Source organism: Tiliqua scincoides, chromosome 4, assembly GCF_035046505.1.
Source record: "Tiliqua scincoides isolate rTilSci1 chromosome 4, rTilSci1.hap2, whole genome shotgun sequence".
NCBI classification, from domain to species: Eukaryota; Metazoa; Chordata; class Lepidosauria; order Squamata; family Scincidae; genus Tiliqua; species Tiliqua scincoides.
Window position 1 is genome coordinate 136,819,559 of NC_089824.1, and position 19,688 is coordinate 136,839,246.

Below are 19,688 nucleotides of genomic sequence, written 5' to 3' on the forward strand. Positions count from 1 at the left end.
ATCCCACTAGCATGGAAACAAGCCATCATTGCGCCAATCCTGAAGAAAGGTGATAGCCAAGAATGCAAGAACTACCATAGCATCAGCCTTCTTTCAATCATTGGCAAAGTGTTTCTGAAGATCATATAATCTAGGCTGCAGAACCATAAGACCAAAATGTGCCTCTTCCAGAAACTTATTCTGCTAATTTTCCTATATGGATCAGAAACATGGACTCCACTCAAATCAGACATGAACAAGCTTGAGGTGGTGTGCTGCCTCTCTGGACTCCAGAAAGCCAGCTGGAGGGAACTGGAGCACAGCTCCAGTCCTCTTCGGAGGACATAATTTGGATTTACTTATCCGCAATATTCTGTATCCACAGGGAGTCCAAGAATGGATCCTCTGTAGATACTGAAGCCCACCTGTACATGCAGCTCAGAGGCTGGGTACAAGAAGAACTGGGGTAGCGTAGTGGGTAAGAGACTGAGCCGTGAATTAGAATTTCCTGGTTATTTAAATTTTGGTTCAAATTTACCTCTTCCATGAACTCACATAGATGGCCTTGGGCAAGCCACTCCCCTCTCAGTTTTAGCTCTCAAACTGCAACATAGGGATACCACCACCTTAGGATTCCATCACAATAATACAAGTGCTCTGCGCTTTTAGAAAGTGCTAAACAAATGCTGGGTATTAAAGCTCGGGGGTCGAACTGGCCTCTGGCAGCTGATCAGCAACTTATCTCTTGCACTATTAGGACAGCTTATAGGGAAGGAGCACCTGCTCTGTGTCTTGTTTTTCCACATTGCTCCATTAACAGTGACAGGAAGAGAAACTAGAGCCAGTCAGCTCAGAGAAAATAGTTGACCTGGTCTTGCCGGCTGTGTATAAGAACTCTCCTAACCGTAGCTCTCCTGTCTGAGCAACTCATTCATAATGGCAATGAAAGGTCCCATGCCTTAGCCTTCCTAATCTAATCACTGACCATCAGCACATCTTTGATAGTACCTTCTGCTTCTGGCAATTTGGTCTTGACTGCTTGCACCAGAACTGGACTTCTAGCTGCAGCCTATCCTTTAAAGCTTGGCCACAGCCTCCCTTAACTTGACATAAGCGGAAGGAAAAGCCAGGGAGGGAAGGGGGGAGATTGGAGACACCTGAAAAACCAAGGAGAGTGACAACTACGATGAAAACATAACTGTCTCCTCTTAAAAACTAAAGCTACAAAGTGGAAGAATGAGAACTGTGGCAGGATTGCTATAGCATGCAGCCAAAAATCCCACTACTGCATACAGTCAGCAATAACTAATTCAAAATAAAGCACAACAGTATTTGAACATGTCATCTCATGTTTACTATCTGTATTACTAGCACTTATACTGCAACCTTGTATTCTGGTTCACATCACACAGTTTGTCTCTACCTATGAATCTTCCTCTTATATTTGTTCAGAACACTCTAGATACTATCCCATGGGGCTATCACTGGAGCTGAGGTTCCCCAAGTGCCTGAACCACCAACATAGAGAGAGAAAGCACTGATGTCTCAGTTAGCCTATACAGAGATAATTTAGTCTTTCTTTCCAGAAAATTTTCCAATGCGTTAGATCTAACGGGATTTGATCTGGCATATTTGTCTTATATTTAGTCACCAAAACTGAAGCACATCATGTTAACATGCTGCATAAATATGCTATACAAGCACTCACCAACTTGTGTAAGTTGCAACTGGGTTCTATTCCAGCCACCCTTACGCAATTCATTTTTTTATGTAAACTGGATCTCCTTCTGCACACAGACAGTTCCATGAAAAGATTTGGGACTAGTGGGGAAACAGCTGTCTCTAGACAGGCGGCCATGTGTTACTGCTATGGCTTATAGAATGCTTTGCACAAGTTTGAAATTTCGTTAAGTCAGGAACCTTCTGTATTTCCATATCATGGAAAAGCCCAGTTTCACTGATATTGTATCCATTCATTGTTAATTTGATTCATGTAATTCTTTTCTTCAAAAAAATACAGCAGTGGAAATCTTTCCATACTAAAAGTGCCACTTTATCATTTAACAGAAAGAAAACTGCTACTTTTTATAACCTGTATAAAATGTAGTCTCTTCGCAGATGTTCTGAGTAGCATGCAAATGTTTATACAAACGCTACTGGGCAAGGTTAAAATCATTATATGCTGGCCATACTTCTTCAGCATTTCACAACAACAAATGCTGCAGTTAAGTATTTCCTTTTGCAATGCTCCATAGGAAAAACAAAAATATTTAAGTGTTGTCTTCTAAAAGTGGATTAAATATTAGCAACAGCTCACTACACAGAACACCCAAGCAACAAAACACAGTCCAAATTACTATTAATAGCAATACGTATACATGGAAAAAATCTGTAACCTTGTTATTAATGTGTTTATGCTGCACAATCACTTGTTTCTTTGGTGGTTGAAAAAGTTGCATTTTTCAAATAAGTGATAATTTAGGTTTTAGCTATTGTTAAGAGCATGAAAGTTTCTTTTGCTGTGCAGATACTGTTAGCTGGCCTACACCAACATGGTAGCACACCAGGGTAAACAAATGTCACATGACTGTGAAAGAAGAATGCTATAAAACTAAGGTCTATGCAAGACCTTAGCATTCCTTGTAGTGATTACAACTCCCAAGCTATGCATATACCTGGTATATGCTCAAGTTTCCTCAAAATCATCAGCAAATTTGTGGCTAAAAGAAGGATGAACAATATCTTATCAGTGTAATTAAGCAACAGTATGCTGTCTGCATTACACTTTCACAGACATACTGTTTATCCTCATGTATAAGGAGTCTCCCTTTTTTCAGCCTAGTCACTAGCAAGTTCCCTTTCTGTGCAGCCAAAAGGCAACACCTGTAGGACTAAGATTTCCTTTCCCTGAAAAATCATTAATAAGTAAAAGGTAAGCTCTGAATTTCAATCCAGGTATCCCTTTTCCTTCTCTTTCACAGAAGTATGAGCTGCTGTTGTTAGATGTGACACAACAGGACATAGTTTGGCTGAAATAGGAATGGACTTGCCTACATTCAGGGCACTAACTTACACACTTTATAGTTTGATAAAAACATGTAGGAAAAAATCCCTGCAATAGTCACAACAACAGAAATTTTCCTGATTTGCTTCACCTAAAATCCTTGGTGAAGAGACAGCTAAGTATATGTTCCATGATACGTACATAGAAGATAGCGATTTCCACGTTATTCTGCAATGACGTAAGCTGAAGAAGCAACAAATTATGTACTAATAGATCACCTGCAGTTCCTAAGCTCTAAAGAAGTGAACAAAAAAACCTGTAGGTAACAGTTTGAAAATTCTGACGTAATTTCCATTATTCAGAAGTTGATTAAAACTGCATGCAAATTATGCTTTCAGAAAAACACTGAATCTACTTTTAGTTTAATTGATAGAGAGCATTTTAAGTATTATATTGGGAAAACCACATCAACTTAATGTACTATACCTGTAACATCTTCAGGTTCTGTAACAACAATGTGTGCATTTAATTCCTGTAATTTATGATGCAATTCTTCTAGTTTCTTGTTTGATTTCTTCAAAATATTGTCCACATATGCCAAGTTCTTTTTATCTGTAGTGACTTTCCTGAGGTTTTCTGCTCCTTCTTTAATTTTAAGTTCCTTCCTTATTTCCCGTTTAATTTGGTCCTTTACTTCATCTAACTTCTGCTGTACCATTGTGTCCGAATAGTCGAACTTCTGTCCAATGTTCACGTTCTCAGAGACAAGGATACTTCGCACATCTCCCTAAAGAGAGAAGGAAAAAAAAACACACCAGTTAATTGATGATTTTGCATAGAATGATTTTTTAAAAAATATGCTTTAAATAATCTTTACACTAATCATTACCAGCAAATATTCTACATCAGCAATGAGACAGATTCAGAGCTTAATATGTTGATGGATAATACTCAGAGAATTAACAGGTTTAAATTTAATGACACTTTTTTGCTATATCTAACAATGAGAGATTTAAGTTACATTGGATTTGCCACTCACTTGAGCTCTGTACTGTTACACATATGAACTAAAAGCTCACATTTGTTGTTTTAATTTGTTGGAAAATGAAAACCTAGGTAGGAGAATTTAAATGTAACAAACAATGATGGGTGGCTTGCAGAGCAGCACTCATGCAGCAAGTGCCAGGGCAAGACTTCTTCCGCAGCTCTCCTCCTTAATGGAGCTCCCTGATCTCCCCCCAAAAACCACTGCCAAGACTTGTGGCAATGATTCAAGATGAAATATGGGGGGGGGGGGGAAGCTGAAGAGGAAAAGGAGACTAAATTCCCCCAATTTTGCTGTCCCAGTGAGCATGAATGCTCTCACCTTCTGATCCCCCACCTTCTTCCTTCAGCAACACTACAGGGAGAAGGGGGCTGCCACTGCCATGATCCTCTTCCAACTTGCTCTCAGTGAGCTGGAAGACAATTGGAAAAAACAGCAGAGGAACAGGCTGGAGGGGCAGGATACAGATGTTGAGTCCTTGTCAGTTTGTCATTTTTCCATCTTTGCCACTCGAGGCAATACGGGGGCCCGAGTTATCCCCGGGTTCAGCATTCAGAGATTTTAGTTAACCGAGGGCTCCAGTTAGGTCCAAAGGCTACCGCTGCAGTTCTCAGAATGCCCTCAAAAACCCCCAACCGGAAATGACATTTTTATTGCCTTATAAAATTCCTGAGGACTTCCCCAGGCCTCAGAATGCCTTATCCAGCTCCAGTCAGGTCTGGAGAGTGGGCGCATTCCAAAAACCATGGGTTTCAATATCCACAGGGGTTCTGTTCCCAGAACACCTACAGATAATGAGGGCCCCCCTGTAGTTTCATATCACTTCATGGATAAACCTGTCTTGGGGGATACAAATGTTTGGATCCAAAACTACCTCTGGGTTCACAGTGGCTGTATCTGTTCATAGGAGGACCTTTCATGAACACAGTGCTAAGCTTAATCTTGATAAGTTTAGGAAATCATGTTACTCTTTTGATTGCAAATTCCCTCACACAGTAAAATATCACTGCAAAAATCTGGACATGTGTTTTCCTACTGAACACTTTCATTCACACAGCATACAGTGTTTCCCCTTGTCCTACACAAATGTTATGTTCCAAACTGAAAATCACATATGCTAAAAATTATATTGAATATCCAGACATCCAGAAATGTGCATACTGTTTCTTTAAAAGTTACAAGGGGTAAACAGGAACTGAGGGAACAGCAGCTTCATTCTCCAATTTCAGGCTCACTCTGGGCCATGTATTTAGCATGTGAAATGGGACAGGGGGGCAGAACTGCCTGTACTATTTAAACACTTTTTCTAGGCAGGGGTAGCTGACCATATAAAGCTGAATTCATGCAAATCATCTGCATCCAAGACAATAGGCAACTAGCATAAAACAGACTATGATAAATATCCTTATTTTAAAGAAAGGTTGATATTTTTATATAATATAGATTAGACAGTATGGGGCTCAAGGGAGGACTTCAGGACTGTGTTCAACACTGAATCTGGAAAAACTGATTGACACTTGCATGCAGATCCTAAATACACTTTAAAATGCACCACAAGAATGATGTCACCCAAGAAGGAAAAGTCGCTGGGCTGAATTTTAGCATGATCCTAAAACAAAACACACCCCAAACATATTGAAACTTAGCTAGTTCTTGCCAGTTGGCTTCTGTCTACAAGGTAGCTGTTGGAATCTTGTAGCTGAAAATTCTGAACTGTTGTTAGAAAGTTTTGCAGAACTGAAATCTGAATGACTTCAAATCTGATCATTATACTTTCATACTACTACAATCTCTACCTGTTGAACAAGCAGGTTACTCAAGAATCCAAATATGCGTAACCTGCTTTTTCAGTCTGTGAGAATAAATGCTCAGTAATTCATAGTAGTTTAACAAGTAACACACCCACCATATCTTGTTTGGATAAGGATGGATCATACGTTTGGTGTCTGAAAGTCTTTACATAACATATCCAGTTACAGTTGTAGTCATCTCACAGGAACAGATATTAAAAGACAGGGTATGAACTAGTCTTGGTTTTGGAATCATTTGTTTGCCTGAGAAAAATTACTGAGATAGACATTAGCTGAACACAACATCTACCAGACAAATGTCCTTTTATTCATAACCACCTACAACGTGTAAGGAATGAACATGAAATATCATTTTAGAATACAGACTACACGCACCCCAACACTGCAGGAAAATTGGCATTTCTAATTCAGATAAATGCTCATAGGGAATATCCCCCATAGTTCCAAAATTGTCAAATTAAACCAAGGCAGTGTTGTTACATGGCACATATGTCAACATTTGTATGTGGTCATAGATGCACACTAAGAAAATGTGTTCCAGGCCAGGCCTGTGTTGTCCTTGACTAGGTTGATGCCAAGAGTACCTACCACACCTTACAAGCTTCTGGTAAGAGGCAAAATTTCTGTTCTATGAAATTTGATGCTCAACCTTCATCCCTCTGCCTCCAAGAGGTCTCTATCATTACACATGTAGCCACACCTCACCCTGTTATCCTATTAAGGCCTGCAAAACAATGCCACAATCCTTGGAGCTTCCCGTCTTGCACACATAATTTAGGTTTCAAAAGTATTTCCCTCTAGCCCCAGGCTTCTCCTCAGCAATTCAGGCTTCTTCTCATCAACCCCATTGGCAATTCAAACAGAATTCCATGCTAACTGAGGCACAGATCCCATGACCAACTGAAATCATCTAGTTACACCTTTCCCAAGTTATGACACAAAAGAAAATGGTCATCTCCACTGGGGATGGAAGACTGGTTTCTGTCTGTCAAGGCCCCTCTCCTCACAAAATGCTGGTCTGGAATGAGCTCATCCTCAAAGACTATGTTAACCTATGGCTAGGGGCAGTCTAAAATGGTAAAAATGAAATACCGCTATAACACAAAATTGGGCTTACAAAACAATAAAATGTTATATCCTGCTTAATTAACAAAATAACACGGACATGTTCCTATTAGAGTGGCCGCAGAGTATCTGTAAATCGTCCAGAGTGCTTCTGACTGAGTTTCTAAGCTCCTAACTCGCTTGGGGCTCTGTTGCTTTAACTGGCTATGAAGTCTTCTCAGCATGCTCAGAAGCTGCCAAAATGCATGGAGTTGTTTAGAGGCAACTGTGTCTTGGTCCACCAGAAAGGGAAGGCCGAGAGGAATGTAACACCACCAGAATTGTTACAATTTGGTGAAGCAGGCCCCAAAAACACTCAAGAAGGAAGTCCCTCCTTCCAAGCTGATAAATATATTGAGACCCATGGAAAGCGAAACTAAGTTACACATTTGTGTTTACTCATGAGTAAGCAAACATTTAATGCTTCCTTGCTATGTTGGTGTGCTTTTTCCTGCACTAAAACCAGTTTGTTTCCGTAACAATTCAATGCTATGTTCTGTTGGTTCTAGTTGCTATCTTCTCAAGTCTTCTCAATGTTTTAATTTGTTTATGTTTGGCAGCACTAGGTTCACTGTAGTTGTTCATGCAAGTAGCATGCAAATCTTAAATGACTCCTGTAAGTTTAATTCAAGTAGCTGACGGTAGTTGTGCTCTTTGTGTGATGTGTGCATGTGATGCGTTTTATGCCTGTTTTATTCCTATGGCTAGAGGTCTGCCAGACAGACCCAAGATTAAATACATATATACCTAGAGATTAATCACCTATATGACAGTGATTACACTTGATAAAAATCTTTAAAATTGATTAAAATATTAATTTGGAATAAAAACACGTAACACCTCTTTCAGTGTGTCCCCCTTTTTAGGATAACACTGCCATCCATAAAAAAATAAAAGCATTTTACACTGTCTATACCAGGGGTCGGCAACCTTAAACATTCAAAGAGCCATTTGGACCTGTTTTCTGGAGAAAAGAAAACCTTGGGAGCCACAAAACCCTTTTGACATCTAAAATGAAGATAACACTGCATATATAGTTTTTTTTTACCTTTATGCTATGTATAAAAAAACTATAGTGTGTTGCATTTTTGAAATGAATGAACTGCTACAGAGAAAACAATAGGTAACATATTTTAATGTTACAAGATCACCATAATCTTAAATTTAGAATTACATATAAAAAACGAAAGAGCTAAAATAAAATACATTTAAATTAAATACTAATTTATTTTCCCAGGGCCTGCCCTAGCCAATTTGGTGCTATAGGCAAGACTTGGGCTGGTGCCCTCCCTAGCAGAAAATCCTGACCAACAGTAAATAGTCATCTTTGTGTCTTTTCCACAGTAATGTAAAAGAGGTACAATGAAATACAAAATCTAATGACTAATATTTTTCAATACAATAAAGAGATTTATAGTTATTACTCCCCCTTGTATGTCCCAATTTATAATGCACTCCCCTCTTGTATATGCAACTTTTATAATGCGCTCCCCTCTTATAGGTCCCATTTTTATAATGTAGCCCCTTCTTGTAGCTCCCTTGTAGGTGCTGGGGCACCTTCCTTATGAGGAAAGGCTACGGCGTTTGGGCCTCTTCAGCCTAGAAAAGAGGCGCCTGAGGGGGGACATGATTGAGACATACAAAATTATGCAGGGAATGGACAGAGTGGATAGGGAGATGCTCTTTACACTCTCACATAACACCAAAACCAGGGAACATCCTCTACCTGTCTCCTCAGAAGTCAGTCCCAGAAGAGTGAACGGGGCTTCCTCCCAGGGAAGTGTGGACAGGCTCCTCTGCCTGTCTACTCAGAAGTCAGCCCCAGTAGAGTGAACGGGGCTTCCTCCCAGGGAAGTGTGGACAGGAATGCAGCTCACCTCGCTCCTACCTGCCCATTGCCTCAGCAGCGCTGTGTCTCCCGCGCCTCTCCGACCAGCCTCGCCTCTTCCGTTCAGCCCCCTGCCCGCTGCAGGGCGAAGGAAGGAAGAGCGCAGGGAAGAGATGCCCGGCTCCCCCCCCCCCCCGCACCTGCTCGCAGTGGGGCAGGGAGAGCAGGTCCAGGAGAGCGCAGCTGCCCCTGCCTGCCTGCCGAGGAAGGAGCTGCTGTGCGCGGGGGGGCACTTTGCAGGGAAGAGCTGCGCCCCGCATTCACCAGCAGCCACCTGCAGCACATCACTGGCTGGGCGGAGGCCAAGGGGAAGGGCCTTGCAGGGTGCCTTGCATCTCTTCCCTGCGCCCTTCCTTCGCCCTGCAGCGAGCTCAACCTCGGGACAGAGCCTCTGTTGGCGGGGGCGGGCGGGAGGTGCCTTGCAGCGATGTGCTGCGGGTGCTGGCTGCTGAGTGCGGGCTGGGCGCCGCCTTCGCCCACAGCAGCTCCTTCCTTGGCAGGCAGGGGCGGCGGCGCTCTCCCGGACCTGCTCTCCGCCCCCCACTGTGAGCAAGCACCCTGCTGGGCAAGGGGGCAGAGACCCTGCCGCACAGGGCAGCCGGGCATCTCTTCCTTGTGCCCTTCCTTCCTTCGCCCTGCAGCGAGCTCAACCTCGGGGCTGAGCTGGCTGGGCGACGGCCACGGGGGAAGGTGCCCCCTTCCAGCCCCCACTCGAGAGCCGCGTTGTGAAAAAACCGCAGATGGGATGCGTTCACCAAGTAGCACTGGTGAGGCCCATGACTGGTGAACATTTGGGAACTGGCTGGCAACATCGCACATGCTGTCCAAACATCCCTGTGCAGACCGATGGCCATGTGCCAAACTCATATTCCTGTGAAGCTGGAGCCTTCCAAGGAACTTCCTCACATGTGAAAAATGGAATTGTGAAATGGCCCATAAACTTCTTTATGACTCACCAAGATCAACCTGCATGTTAGTGAGTTTTATGCTGGCTAAATGCCAGTGTGCAGCTGAGCACAGCTGATAACCACACCATGCCACAGACCATGCGCCGCCTTCGCCCACAGCAGCTCCTTCCTTGGCAGGAAGATCCAGGGACCGGGACAACAGCAGAGCAAAGGTAAGTAAATAGTAAATAAAAAAATATTTTCTTGGTGCTGCATAATAAAAGGACATAAGAACATAAGAACTGCCCCACTGGATCAGACCATAGGCCCATCTAGTGCACCTTCCTGTATCCCACAGCGGCCCACCAAATGCCCCAGGGAGCACACAAGATAACAAGAGACCTCATTCGGGTGCCCTCCCTTGTATCTGGCATTCTGACATAGCCCACTTCTAAAATCAGGAGGTTGCACATACACATCATGGCTTGTACCCCGTAATGGATTTTTCCTCCAGAAACTTGTCCAATCCCCTTTTAAAGGTGTCTAGGCTAGATGCCGTCACCACATCCTGTGGCAAGGAGTTCCACAGACCAACCACACGCTGAGTAAAGAAATATTTTCTTTAGTGTATGTCCCCTGGTTCTGGTGTTATATGAGAGTGTAAAGAGCATCTCTAGTCTATCCACTCTGTCCATCCCCTGCATAATTTTGTATGTCTCAATCATGTCCCCCCTCAGGCACCTCCTTTCTAGGCTGAAGAGGCCCAAACGCCGTGGCCTTTCCTCATAAGGAAGGTGCCCCAGCACCTACAAGGGACCTACAAGAGGGGGCTACATTATAAAAATGGGACTTATAAGAGCATAAAGGGAGAAAAAAAAACTATATATGCAGTGTTATCTTCATTTTAGATGTCAAAAGGGTTTTGTGGCTCCCAAGGTTTGCTTTTCTCCGGAAAACGGGTCCAAATGGCTCTTTGAATGTTTAAGGTTGCCGACCCCTGGTGTATACACATATACCACTGAGCCCTTCCTCTAGGCTCCCTTTTTATATACCCTCCTCACCTATTTAAAAACCACCACAGGCTTTGTCGGTACATAAGTGAAACAACTTCTCAATCACTGACCTCAGAGGAACCGATTATACAATAGAGAACAAACTGAAATCAGACCAAAAAAAGTTTAGAAGTGTACTTACAGTATATTTCTTTTTAAGTTCAGTGTTTTGTACAGATTTCTCATTTTGCATGCTATATATAGATGTCATAATTCTAATACATAAATACAGAAAAGAATCAACAAAAGGTACATATGGAGGAAGTATTATTTACACTAGTGGTATAGCTAGTTTAGCAAGTTTACAATCAAGTGCACATGACTCAGGCTGATATTTATGCCACTACAGGTATCTCAGAAAATCTGGAAATACAGAAGACTCCAGAGTGTAGTCATCTGCTTTACTGACAGGACTATAGGAGATATGCAAGCAGCATGTAGTAGGGTGCGTGGACCATATCAAAAGTGTGTATACTTGCAGGAGCCAATGCAAAATAGCAGGAAGTTGAAGTTCCTGGTTGAAGGCCAGGAAACAGAGACTGGGTGTCAATGGGCAATTTTCACCATGGAGAGAAGTGAAAAGCAGTGTGCCCCAAGGATCTGTCCTGGGACCGGTGCTTTTCAACCTCTTCATAAATGACCCGGAGACAGAGTTGAGCAGTGAGGTGGCTTAGTTTGCAGACGACACCAAACTTTTCTGAGTGGTGAAGACCAGAAGTGATTGTGAGGAGCTCCAGAAGGATCTCTCCAGGCTAGCAGAATGGGCAACAAAATGGCAGGTGTGCTTCAATGTCAGTAAGTGTAAAGTCATGCACATTGGGGCAAAAAATCAAAGCTTTAGATATAGGCTGATGGGTTCTGAGCTGTCTGTGACAGATCAGGAGAGAGATCTTGGGGTGGTGGTGGACAGGTCGATGTCGACCCAATGTGCGGCAGCAGTGAAGAAGGCCAATTCTATGCTTGGGATCATTAGGAAAGGTACTGAGAACAAAACGGCTAATATTATAATGCCATTGTACAAACTGATGGTAAGGCCACACCTGGAGTATTGTGTCCAGTTCTGGCCGCCGCATCTCAAAAAAGACATAGTGGAAATGGAAAAGGTGCAAAAGAGAGCGACTAAGATGATTATTGGGCTGGGGCACCTTCCTTATGAGGAAAGGCTATGGCGTTTGGGCCTCTTCAGCCTAGAAAAGAGACGCCTGAGGGGGGACATGATTGAGACATACAAAATTATGCAGGGGATGGACAGAGTGGATAGGGAGATGCTCTTTACACTCTCACATAACACCAGAACCAGGGGACATCCACTAAAATTGAGTGTTGGGAGAGTTAGAACAGACAAAAGAAAATATTTCTTTACTCAGCGTGTGGTTGGTCTGTGGAACTCCTTGCAGCAGGATGTGGTGCTGGCATCTAGCCTAGACACCTTTAAAAGGGGATTGGACAAGTTTCTGGAGGAAAAATCCATTATGGGGTACAAGCCATGATGTGCATGTACAACCTCCTGATTTTAGAAATGGGCTATGTCAGAATGCCAGATGCAAGGGAGGGCACCAGGATGAGGTCTCTTGTATCTGGTGTGCTCCCTGGGGCATTTGGTGGGCCGCTGTGGGATACAGGAAACTGGACTAGGTGGGCCTATGGCCTGATCCAGTGGGGCTGTTCTTATGTTCTTATGAAGTGAAACCTCAAAATCAAGAATCTTCACACAAGATTTACAAAGGAAAACTGAATGAAAATGAATGCAATTGGATAGTTACTTTTTCTAAAACAGGAAAAACGTGTTTCTAATACAGCTACAACTTCAAACATAATAAATGTGAGACTAGAAAGAAAATAAAGCTAGCACATAACAGATGACACCTGAGAAAGAAAAGAATGAAGTCTTCCCAAGTGACAGATGGAAAGAAAAATAAAGAACCTTACCAAGGATACTAGTCTGAGACAGCATTCTATGTATAAATACGAGAAACTCACATCAAACAAGCTCACATCACCAAAATGCAACATGCTAGAAGCAGTAATCTGTACTGTGCATATACAGTACAAAGTGCTTGTAGAACCAGCTGAAAAAAGGAACCATCACTCACACACACAAACAGTGCAAATCAGTTCACTGAACAGTGCCAAACACTGAAAGGAAGTGAAAAGACATGAAAATTTCACTAGAGAATAGCCTTTTTGAAGATTTCCCTTTCTGAAGAAATACCCAACAATGTAACACAATATTTCATCACTTAATGGTGAGGCTGAGAAAATCTGATAAGGAATGCTGAGGAAACAAGAGGTTAGGTTTTCTTCACAGATAATGACTTTTCCTAAGGATCGCATGGATGGGGAAAAGTGGTTATTAGTTGTGTAGAAATGATCGATATAGTACAACTCCACTATAACCCAAAAAGTGAGGTCCAAAAACTTCAATTGCAAAAAATGTGGGATCACATTATTGTGAGGTTAATGAAAAACAATACACAGTCAGACTTTGCTTTAAGTGTGATTTTAATGTGATTTTGTGCACACTCAATCTGCAAATCAAAACAAACCAAAAAAACCCAGCAATTAACTAGTACAGGCAATTTCATCTACATTCTACTTACTGAAAACATGCCCTGGCAGGAGCCAGACCACAAAAAAAGAAACTGCTTTCAGTTTCAGTTCCAGCCTGTGGCTTGTCTTATTTAAAAAGACAGTATGCATTTTTCAGATGTAAGGGACTTTTGTAAGGGGAAAATGCAATTTTCACTATACCGTACACAATTTTTGGCTACATGCAACAAGCCCAAAATGTAACCCTCACTCATAATAAGGTCTGATTGTACAGTTAAACTTTTACCATACACAACTTACCTTAGTTCAGTGTACAAAAGTCCAAAATGATAACAAGGCAGTCATTCCATTCCTTCCAGGTTCCCATACTCTCCCACCTCCATTCTTAACCTAACCACATTGGTTAGGAACAGGGATGTGGCAGAGGACAGGAGCCATGTTTTATCCAAATTTATCCCTGTTAACACAGGGCACACACATTAGGGTAGAGTTTTATTGTCAACTGGTTTTTTCTTGGGGGGGGGGGGGGCGGGAATTAGCATACTAATTTGAGATTTTTTTTTGCTCCTGAATTCGATCAATTCTCCTGAACAGACGTTTTTGAACTGGAAAGCAGTTACACACATTTAAAATCAAACCTGGGAAAAATATTCCCAATTTCTAGACCCAACTACAAACTTTAAAGTGCAGTCACTGGGACATTAAGCCATTTAGTTATTTGATTTTTCTCTGTAAACCGCTTTGTGAACTTTTAGTTGAAAAGCGGTATATAAATACTGTCATTGTTATTGTTATTAATAATAATAATAATAATAATTTCCATTACTGCTTAACAGTGGCATTGCTACGGTGTGGACCACACCGGGTGATGCGCCAGGTGGGGTGACATGCCCTGGGGGGCGACATGCTAAAATTGTGGCTTTAGGAGCTACCGTGTCATGCCATACACCATTGGATGCGGACTTCCCAGTGGAATGCAATGCAAAAAATAGAATTGAAATAGCTCCTTTCCTTCAAAAGTTATGGCCAAAAGTCCGGAAAGAAAAAATGAATGTATCCCTATGGAAAGTGATCGTAAGCCATATCGCGTGTTTACTTGTGAGTAGGCGTACTTGCCATAGTCTGTCGGAAAGGGCAGGCTGAGAGGACTCCAAGGACGTCAGAATGGTCCTGATCCAATGAATGCAGCCCCAAAAAACACCCGAGAAGGAAGTCCCTCCCTCTCAGCTGTGAGTCTACTGAGCCCTATGGAAAACAAACTCAGCCACATCGTCGTGTTTACTTGCGAGTAGGCAGACGTGCCTTGGCTGGTGGTCAGGTCAGGCAAAGGGGAATGTGAGGACACCAGAATGGTCCCAATCCAATGGAGCTGGAGTGCAACAACAAATGCTCCAGAAGGCAGCCTCTTCCCCCCCCCCCCCAAAATGGCAAAAAAAGAAGCTTCAACTGGTAAGAGGAAAGTTTTCTATTTTGCACTTGTAAAGCCAGGTGGGTCTTTTTCTTGATATGCATGAAACAGAAGAACTTTAAACTGGGCACTGGGGAGGGCTGGAAATCTCACTGATTCTTTTGGGGGGGGGGGCGTTATTGCAGGCAGACTACAGAGTAAGCACCATTGACCACTATGGGACTTACTTCAGAGTAGACATGCATAGGATTGGGCTCACAGGCTGCAATCCTACCCACACTTTCCTGAGAGTAAGCCCCATTGACCACAATAGGACTTCAGAGTAGATTCACTTGGTGGAACAGGACTGGCTCCCCCTTATTTAATTATTTATTTTGTTTTAATCTATTTATAATTATTTATTTTAATTTGCTTGATGATGTCACTTCTAGCCATGACATCACTTCCAATGGGTTCTGGACAGATGGTCATTCTAAAAAGTGGGTCCCGGTACTTAAAGTTTGAGAAGTGCTGCAATACGCTGTTAGTAAGTTGACACAGGGGTGTGTGTGCGTGTGTGTGTGTGAGACTCTACAAGTTTTCAAAATCACTAAAATCAGAATTTGGAGGAATAATCCCATCATGTTATATATCAATGTGTAATTTCATGCAGAACGCAATGAAACAAACCACATTGAAATATCTGTGTTCTAACAAAAGGTACAGCCAAAAAACTAGTGGGGGTGGGGCGATGGTACATCACCACGCCCACCACCTGGGGTGTTGTCCCGCCCACTGCATGGGGTGACACGCAGGCCGCCCGCACCAGGTGACACAAATCCTAGTGACGCCACTGCTGCTTAAGAACTAACAATCTGTCCACTCTGTGAAATGTAGGAGGTATCTCTATGTCTGGTCAATGAGGTCAAAAGAAACACATGTCTGATGTCAAACCTGCAAAACAACAATGTGTTCTCTAGGCTGCACAGGTTCAATTGCATAAATGGTACAATATATTACTTAAAAAAAAAAAAAAACTACTTACAACATGTCCCTAAGATTTGAAATCATGCTTACAGGTTCTTCCTTGATGCGTATTATTTTTAAAAAAGTTTTTTGTTTTGGTTTTTTTTTTACAAATGGTTTAAATATATTTGCACTCTACCTCTCCTCCATTCAAGATGCCTTGCAAAAGCAGTTTAAAAAACACTATATAATGTCTAAGGGAAGTGAGGAAATTAAAGTAAATGTATATGAACTAATAATATACCACTGTATTCAGCTAAATCAGGAAATAAGTAGCAGGTCTGTACTGTACCTCGGTATCCATGAAGCTCAACACAGAGTATTGCAACAGCACATCTACCGATCAGGGGATAAATATGGCCATCCTCCAAAGGGATATATTAACAGTATGTTAACACAGTGGTGTAGCTAGGTCATTTAACACCTGGATCCCATAAATTTTTGTCACCCCATATGACAACTAATTTTTCAAGTGTTGTAATGGCTAGAAGTGACATCATCAAGAAAATTAAAATAATTATGAATAATTAAATTAAAGAAAAACAAATAAATAAGGGGAAACCAGCCCTGATCCACCAAGTGAATCTTCTTTGTAGCCTGCCTGCAATAACACCCCCCCCCCACACACACACACAAAACAGTGAGATTTTCAGTCCTACCCAGTGCCCAGTTCAATTTAAGTTCTTATATTTCAAGCATATCACTATCAGGACCCACCTAGCTTTACAAGTGTAAAACAGAAAAAATTCACCTTACCCTCTCAAGCATCTGTTTTATTCTTTTTATTGGGGGGGGGGGGCAGAGCTGCCTTCTGGAGCATTTGTTGAGCTCCAGTTCCATCAGGTTGGGACCTTTCTGGTGGCCTCGCATTCCCCTTTGCCTGACCTGACCGCGAGCCAAGGCACGTTTACTTACTTGCAAGTAAACGCTTAGTTTCGCTTTCCATAGGGCTCAATATATTCGTCAGCTTGGAGGGACAGACTTCCTTCTCCGGTGTTTTTTGGGGGCTGCGTTCATCAGATCGTGACCATGCTGGTGTTGTTGGATTCCTCTCAGCCTGCCCTTTCCAATGGACTAAGGTATGTTCACCTACTCATGAGTAAACACATGATATGGCTCAGCTTCACTTTCCATAGGATGCCATGCATTTTTTTGTTTTCTGCTTTTTTAGTCATAACTTGACAGAATTTAGATATTTCACTCCTATTTTTTTCACTTCATTCTGCTCTAAATTCTACATCCAACAGTATAAAGCATGGTGGTATTATTCCTAACCACCACGATTTTAGTGATTTTGGTTACTTGGGTGGTGTCACCCCACCCAAGGCTGGTACCTAGGGTGGACTGACCTCCTGCCCCTCACTAACTACACCACTGGGCTGTCAGAGGGAAGGCTTTTTGACAGTGTAAGAATCTTTCACTGTTGTTAAGCAGTCAGCAAAGGCACACACAGCTTTTTTGGCATAAGCGCTGCTGCTGGGGTATAGGATTGGGACCTAAGTGATATCTAGCACTGATGCCTTTAACAATCACCCCTTCACTGCCAATTCAGGCACAGCTTTAAAGTTTAAATTATATTCGGAAATACCTGCACTAACAGAGCTAAGATCCAAAATAGTACAGTACAAGCAAAAAAAAAAGAAAAAGGTTGATGGAGGAACATTTACTTTATGATAGCAGAAGAAACTATGCAATAACAGCAAAAAAAGTTGAGAATTTCCGCAGGAAAGCTAGGTAACTTTAGCTATAAGATATACTCTAGTTTTAAATTAGTAGAAAGCATATACTTTGCTTAACTGTTTTCAAATACACACCTACTGAAATATGCTACCCGACTGAAATATTGGACAGCCTTGCCTGCATCTCTCAAATTTCCATTAGCTTGAGTGGATAATCACTCAATAAATATCAATTTTAATTAATGTCACTTTATTTAAAGCCTTTAAAGACAGCGGGGGCAGAGAAATTAATGAAAGAAATTACAATTAGGAATTCTGGAGTGCTTTTTAATTCCAAGACCCAATTAATGTGAGTTCCTGAAAGGTGGTAACCTTATTGACTTTCAAAGGATTGACACCCACCAGCTAGACTGCTGATAACAAATAGCACAATATTTACAAATTTCCTCAGTGAAACATTCAAGAATCTACATTAATTGATTCTAGAAGAACTTTCCCTGTTAGTGCTCATTCACAATCTATGTCCTTAAAATAGTTCAACTATTCTTGATTTAAAATAATCACAAAGTTAAAAATGAATTCAGTAGATGAGATTATGGTATTAAGAATAGAAGATGAGTCTATATCCAATAGAAGTTTTCTAAAGGTTGGTAATTTTCAAATTACAAAATTAGAATTACCATCTTGGGGCTAAAATTCAGTCTACCAAACAAACACACTTTGCTATCAAAGAAAACATGTCTCCATTAAAGGAGATTACAGAGCTCTAAATGGGCAGCAGTTCAAGAATGCTACAGCAGTAGCATGTTTGATATACACAACTCTTACTTATCCAGAGCTGCTTCTAACTTTAGAACATATCAAAAATCAGTGCAAGTTTTAAAATATCAGTTAATTCTATAATAAGCTTCCCATAAAATGAAATTAGCTGCACTATATTAAATGTATATACATTGTCTTTTAGTCCCCCAGCTCTTCAGCTGTTCCATAACATGCCTCATATCAATTTTAGTTTCTTAATAGCCTTCTATCATATGCATCTTTCTATGTTTATGTTAACTGATAATATACCAGATAAGTCTTACAAGTGTCTCCAAAATACAGAGGGCACTTGCAGATAGTTGCCCTACAGGTAACAGCCTACAGGCTGAGGGATGGACTCTGGCATATTCACTACTATATCTAGAAATAAATTCCAGAGTGGCAGCCATGTTACAGCCCAATCCTGAGCTGCTCAGGAGGCACGGCTGCCACCGTATCTTGCGTGCCTCAGCCTGCTGCGGGTGGCACCTTGGGAGAAGGGGACTTTTGTCCCCTTCCCCTGGGTAAGAGAAGCAGCCCCGCAGTGGGGCTACTCACTTTACCAACCAAAAGGGATGGTAAAGGCATAAAGGCGTTTGTGTAGGACACCGAGCCCTACATGAACAGTCAGGATCCAGTGGAGCTCTGCTCCACCAGGCCCGCCTCCTGCCTCCCTGCTCCCTCCCCCCAGGGCCAGCTGGTGCTGGGCTAGCATGGGTGGTGGCCCGGCGGTAAATGTCGCAGACATGCCTTATGGCACGTCTGCAACAGTGCGCGGCGGCACGAAGCCGCTGAGCTGAGCTCAGGACTGGGCTCATAATCTGCAGCAGCAAAACAGACTTTCAACATTTAAAGACTAACAGATTTACTGCTGTATAATGGAAGCTTCTGTTACAATAAATGCATTTGCCTTTAGGATGTCACAAGACTGTTGCTTTATATGAAGCAATATATGAAGTATGAACATCTGTGCATGTGGATGAATGTGCCATATACCCAACTTCAGTGATCCTCTCAAAGGAAAGAGCACACATCAAATAAATTGCACACATGACTTCTTCCATGTGGTAAGCAAGTTAATACTGTACCTGGATGTTAAAATAAGCATACAATGCCAGTAAGGCCTCAAAAGCATATAAAACGTAACTTGAAATAACATTGTTTTTTGGATCAGGGTGATGCCGTGGGTCAGGTGGGAAACCTTGGGAGCTGGTCACCTGTTGCCTAGCTAAGATTAATGGGCTGTTACCAATTCCCAGCTAGCAGATGTCTTGGTTGCTGAAGTAGTCAGCCTGCCTTCTGCTAGTGATCAAAAGCAGCGACTGCAGCAGAAAAGGATGTGTTTCTTTCATTCCCTCACTGAGAATAGGAGTGAATCAGCCATAAGGAACCCCTATCCATTAACTCAAATGTTAGACAAGAAATGTTTGAAAACAAATGAACTATTAGTTCTCCTGGAATAATAACAGCACCAC

At 42.0% G+C, this 19,688-nt stretch overlaps 1 protein-coding gene across 2 annotated transcripts in view; it reads right to left on the reverse strand.

Moving 5' to 3' along the window:
* The window catches only part of PKN2 (protein kinase N2), a 64,171-nt gene that overhangs the window by 32,930 nt on the left and 11,553 nt on the right, over positions 1-19,688 (reverse strand). The window contains exons 2-3 of one of the 2 annotated variants that reach the window (XM_066623899.1): positions 4,350-4,440; positions 3,470-3,770 (exon numbers count right to left, since the gene is read on the reverse strand). In XM_066623899.1, coding sequence (XP_066479996.1) covers positions 3,470-3,701 — 232 coding nt within the window. In that variant the 5' untranslated portion in view covers positions 3,702-3,770; positions 4,350-4,440. The remainder of the gene's footprint in view (positions 1-3,469; positions 3,771-4,349; positions 4,441-19,688) is intronic. The other variant, XM_066623898.1, reaches the window with a different exon arrangement.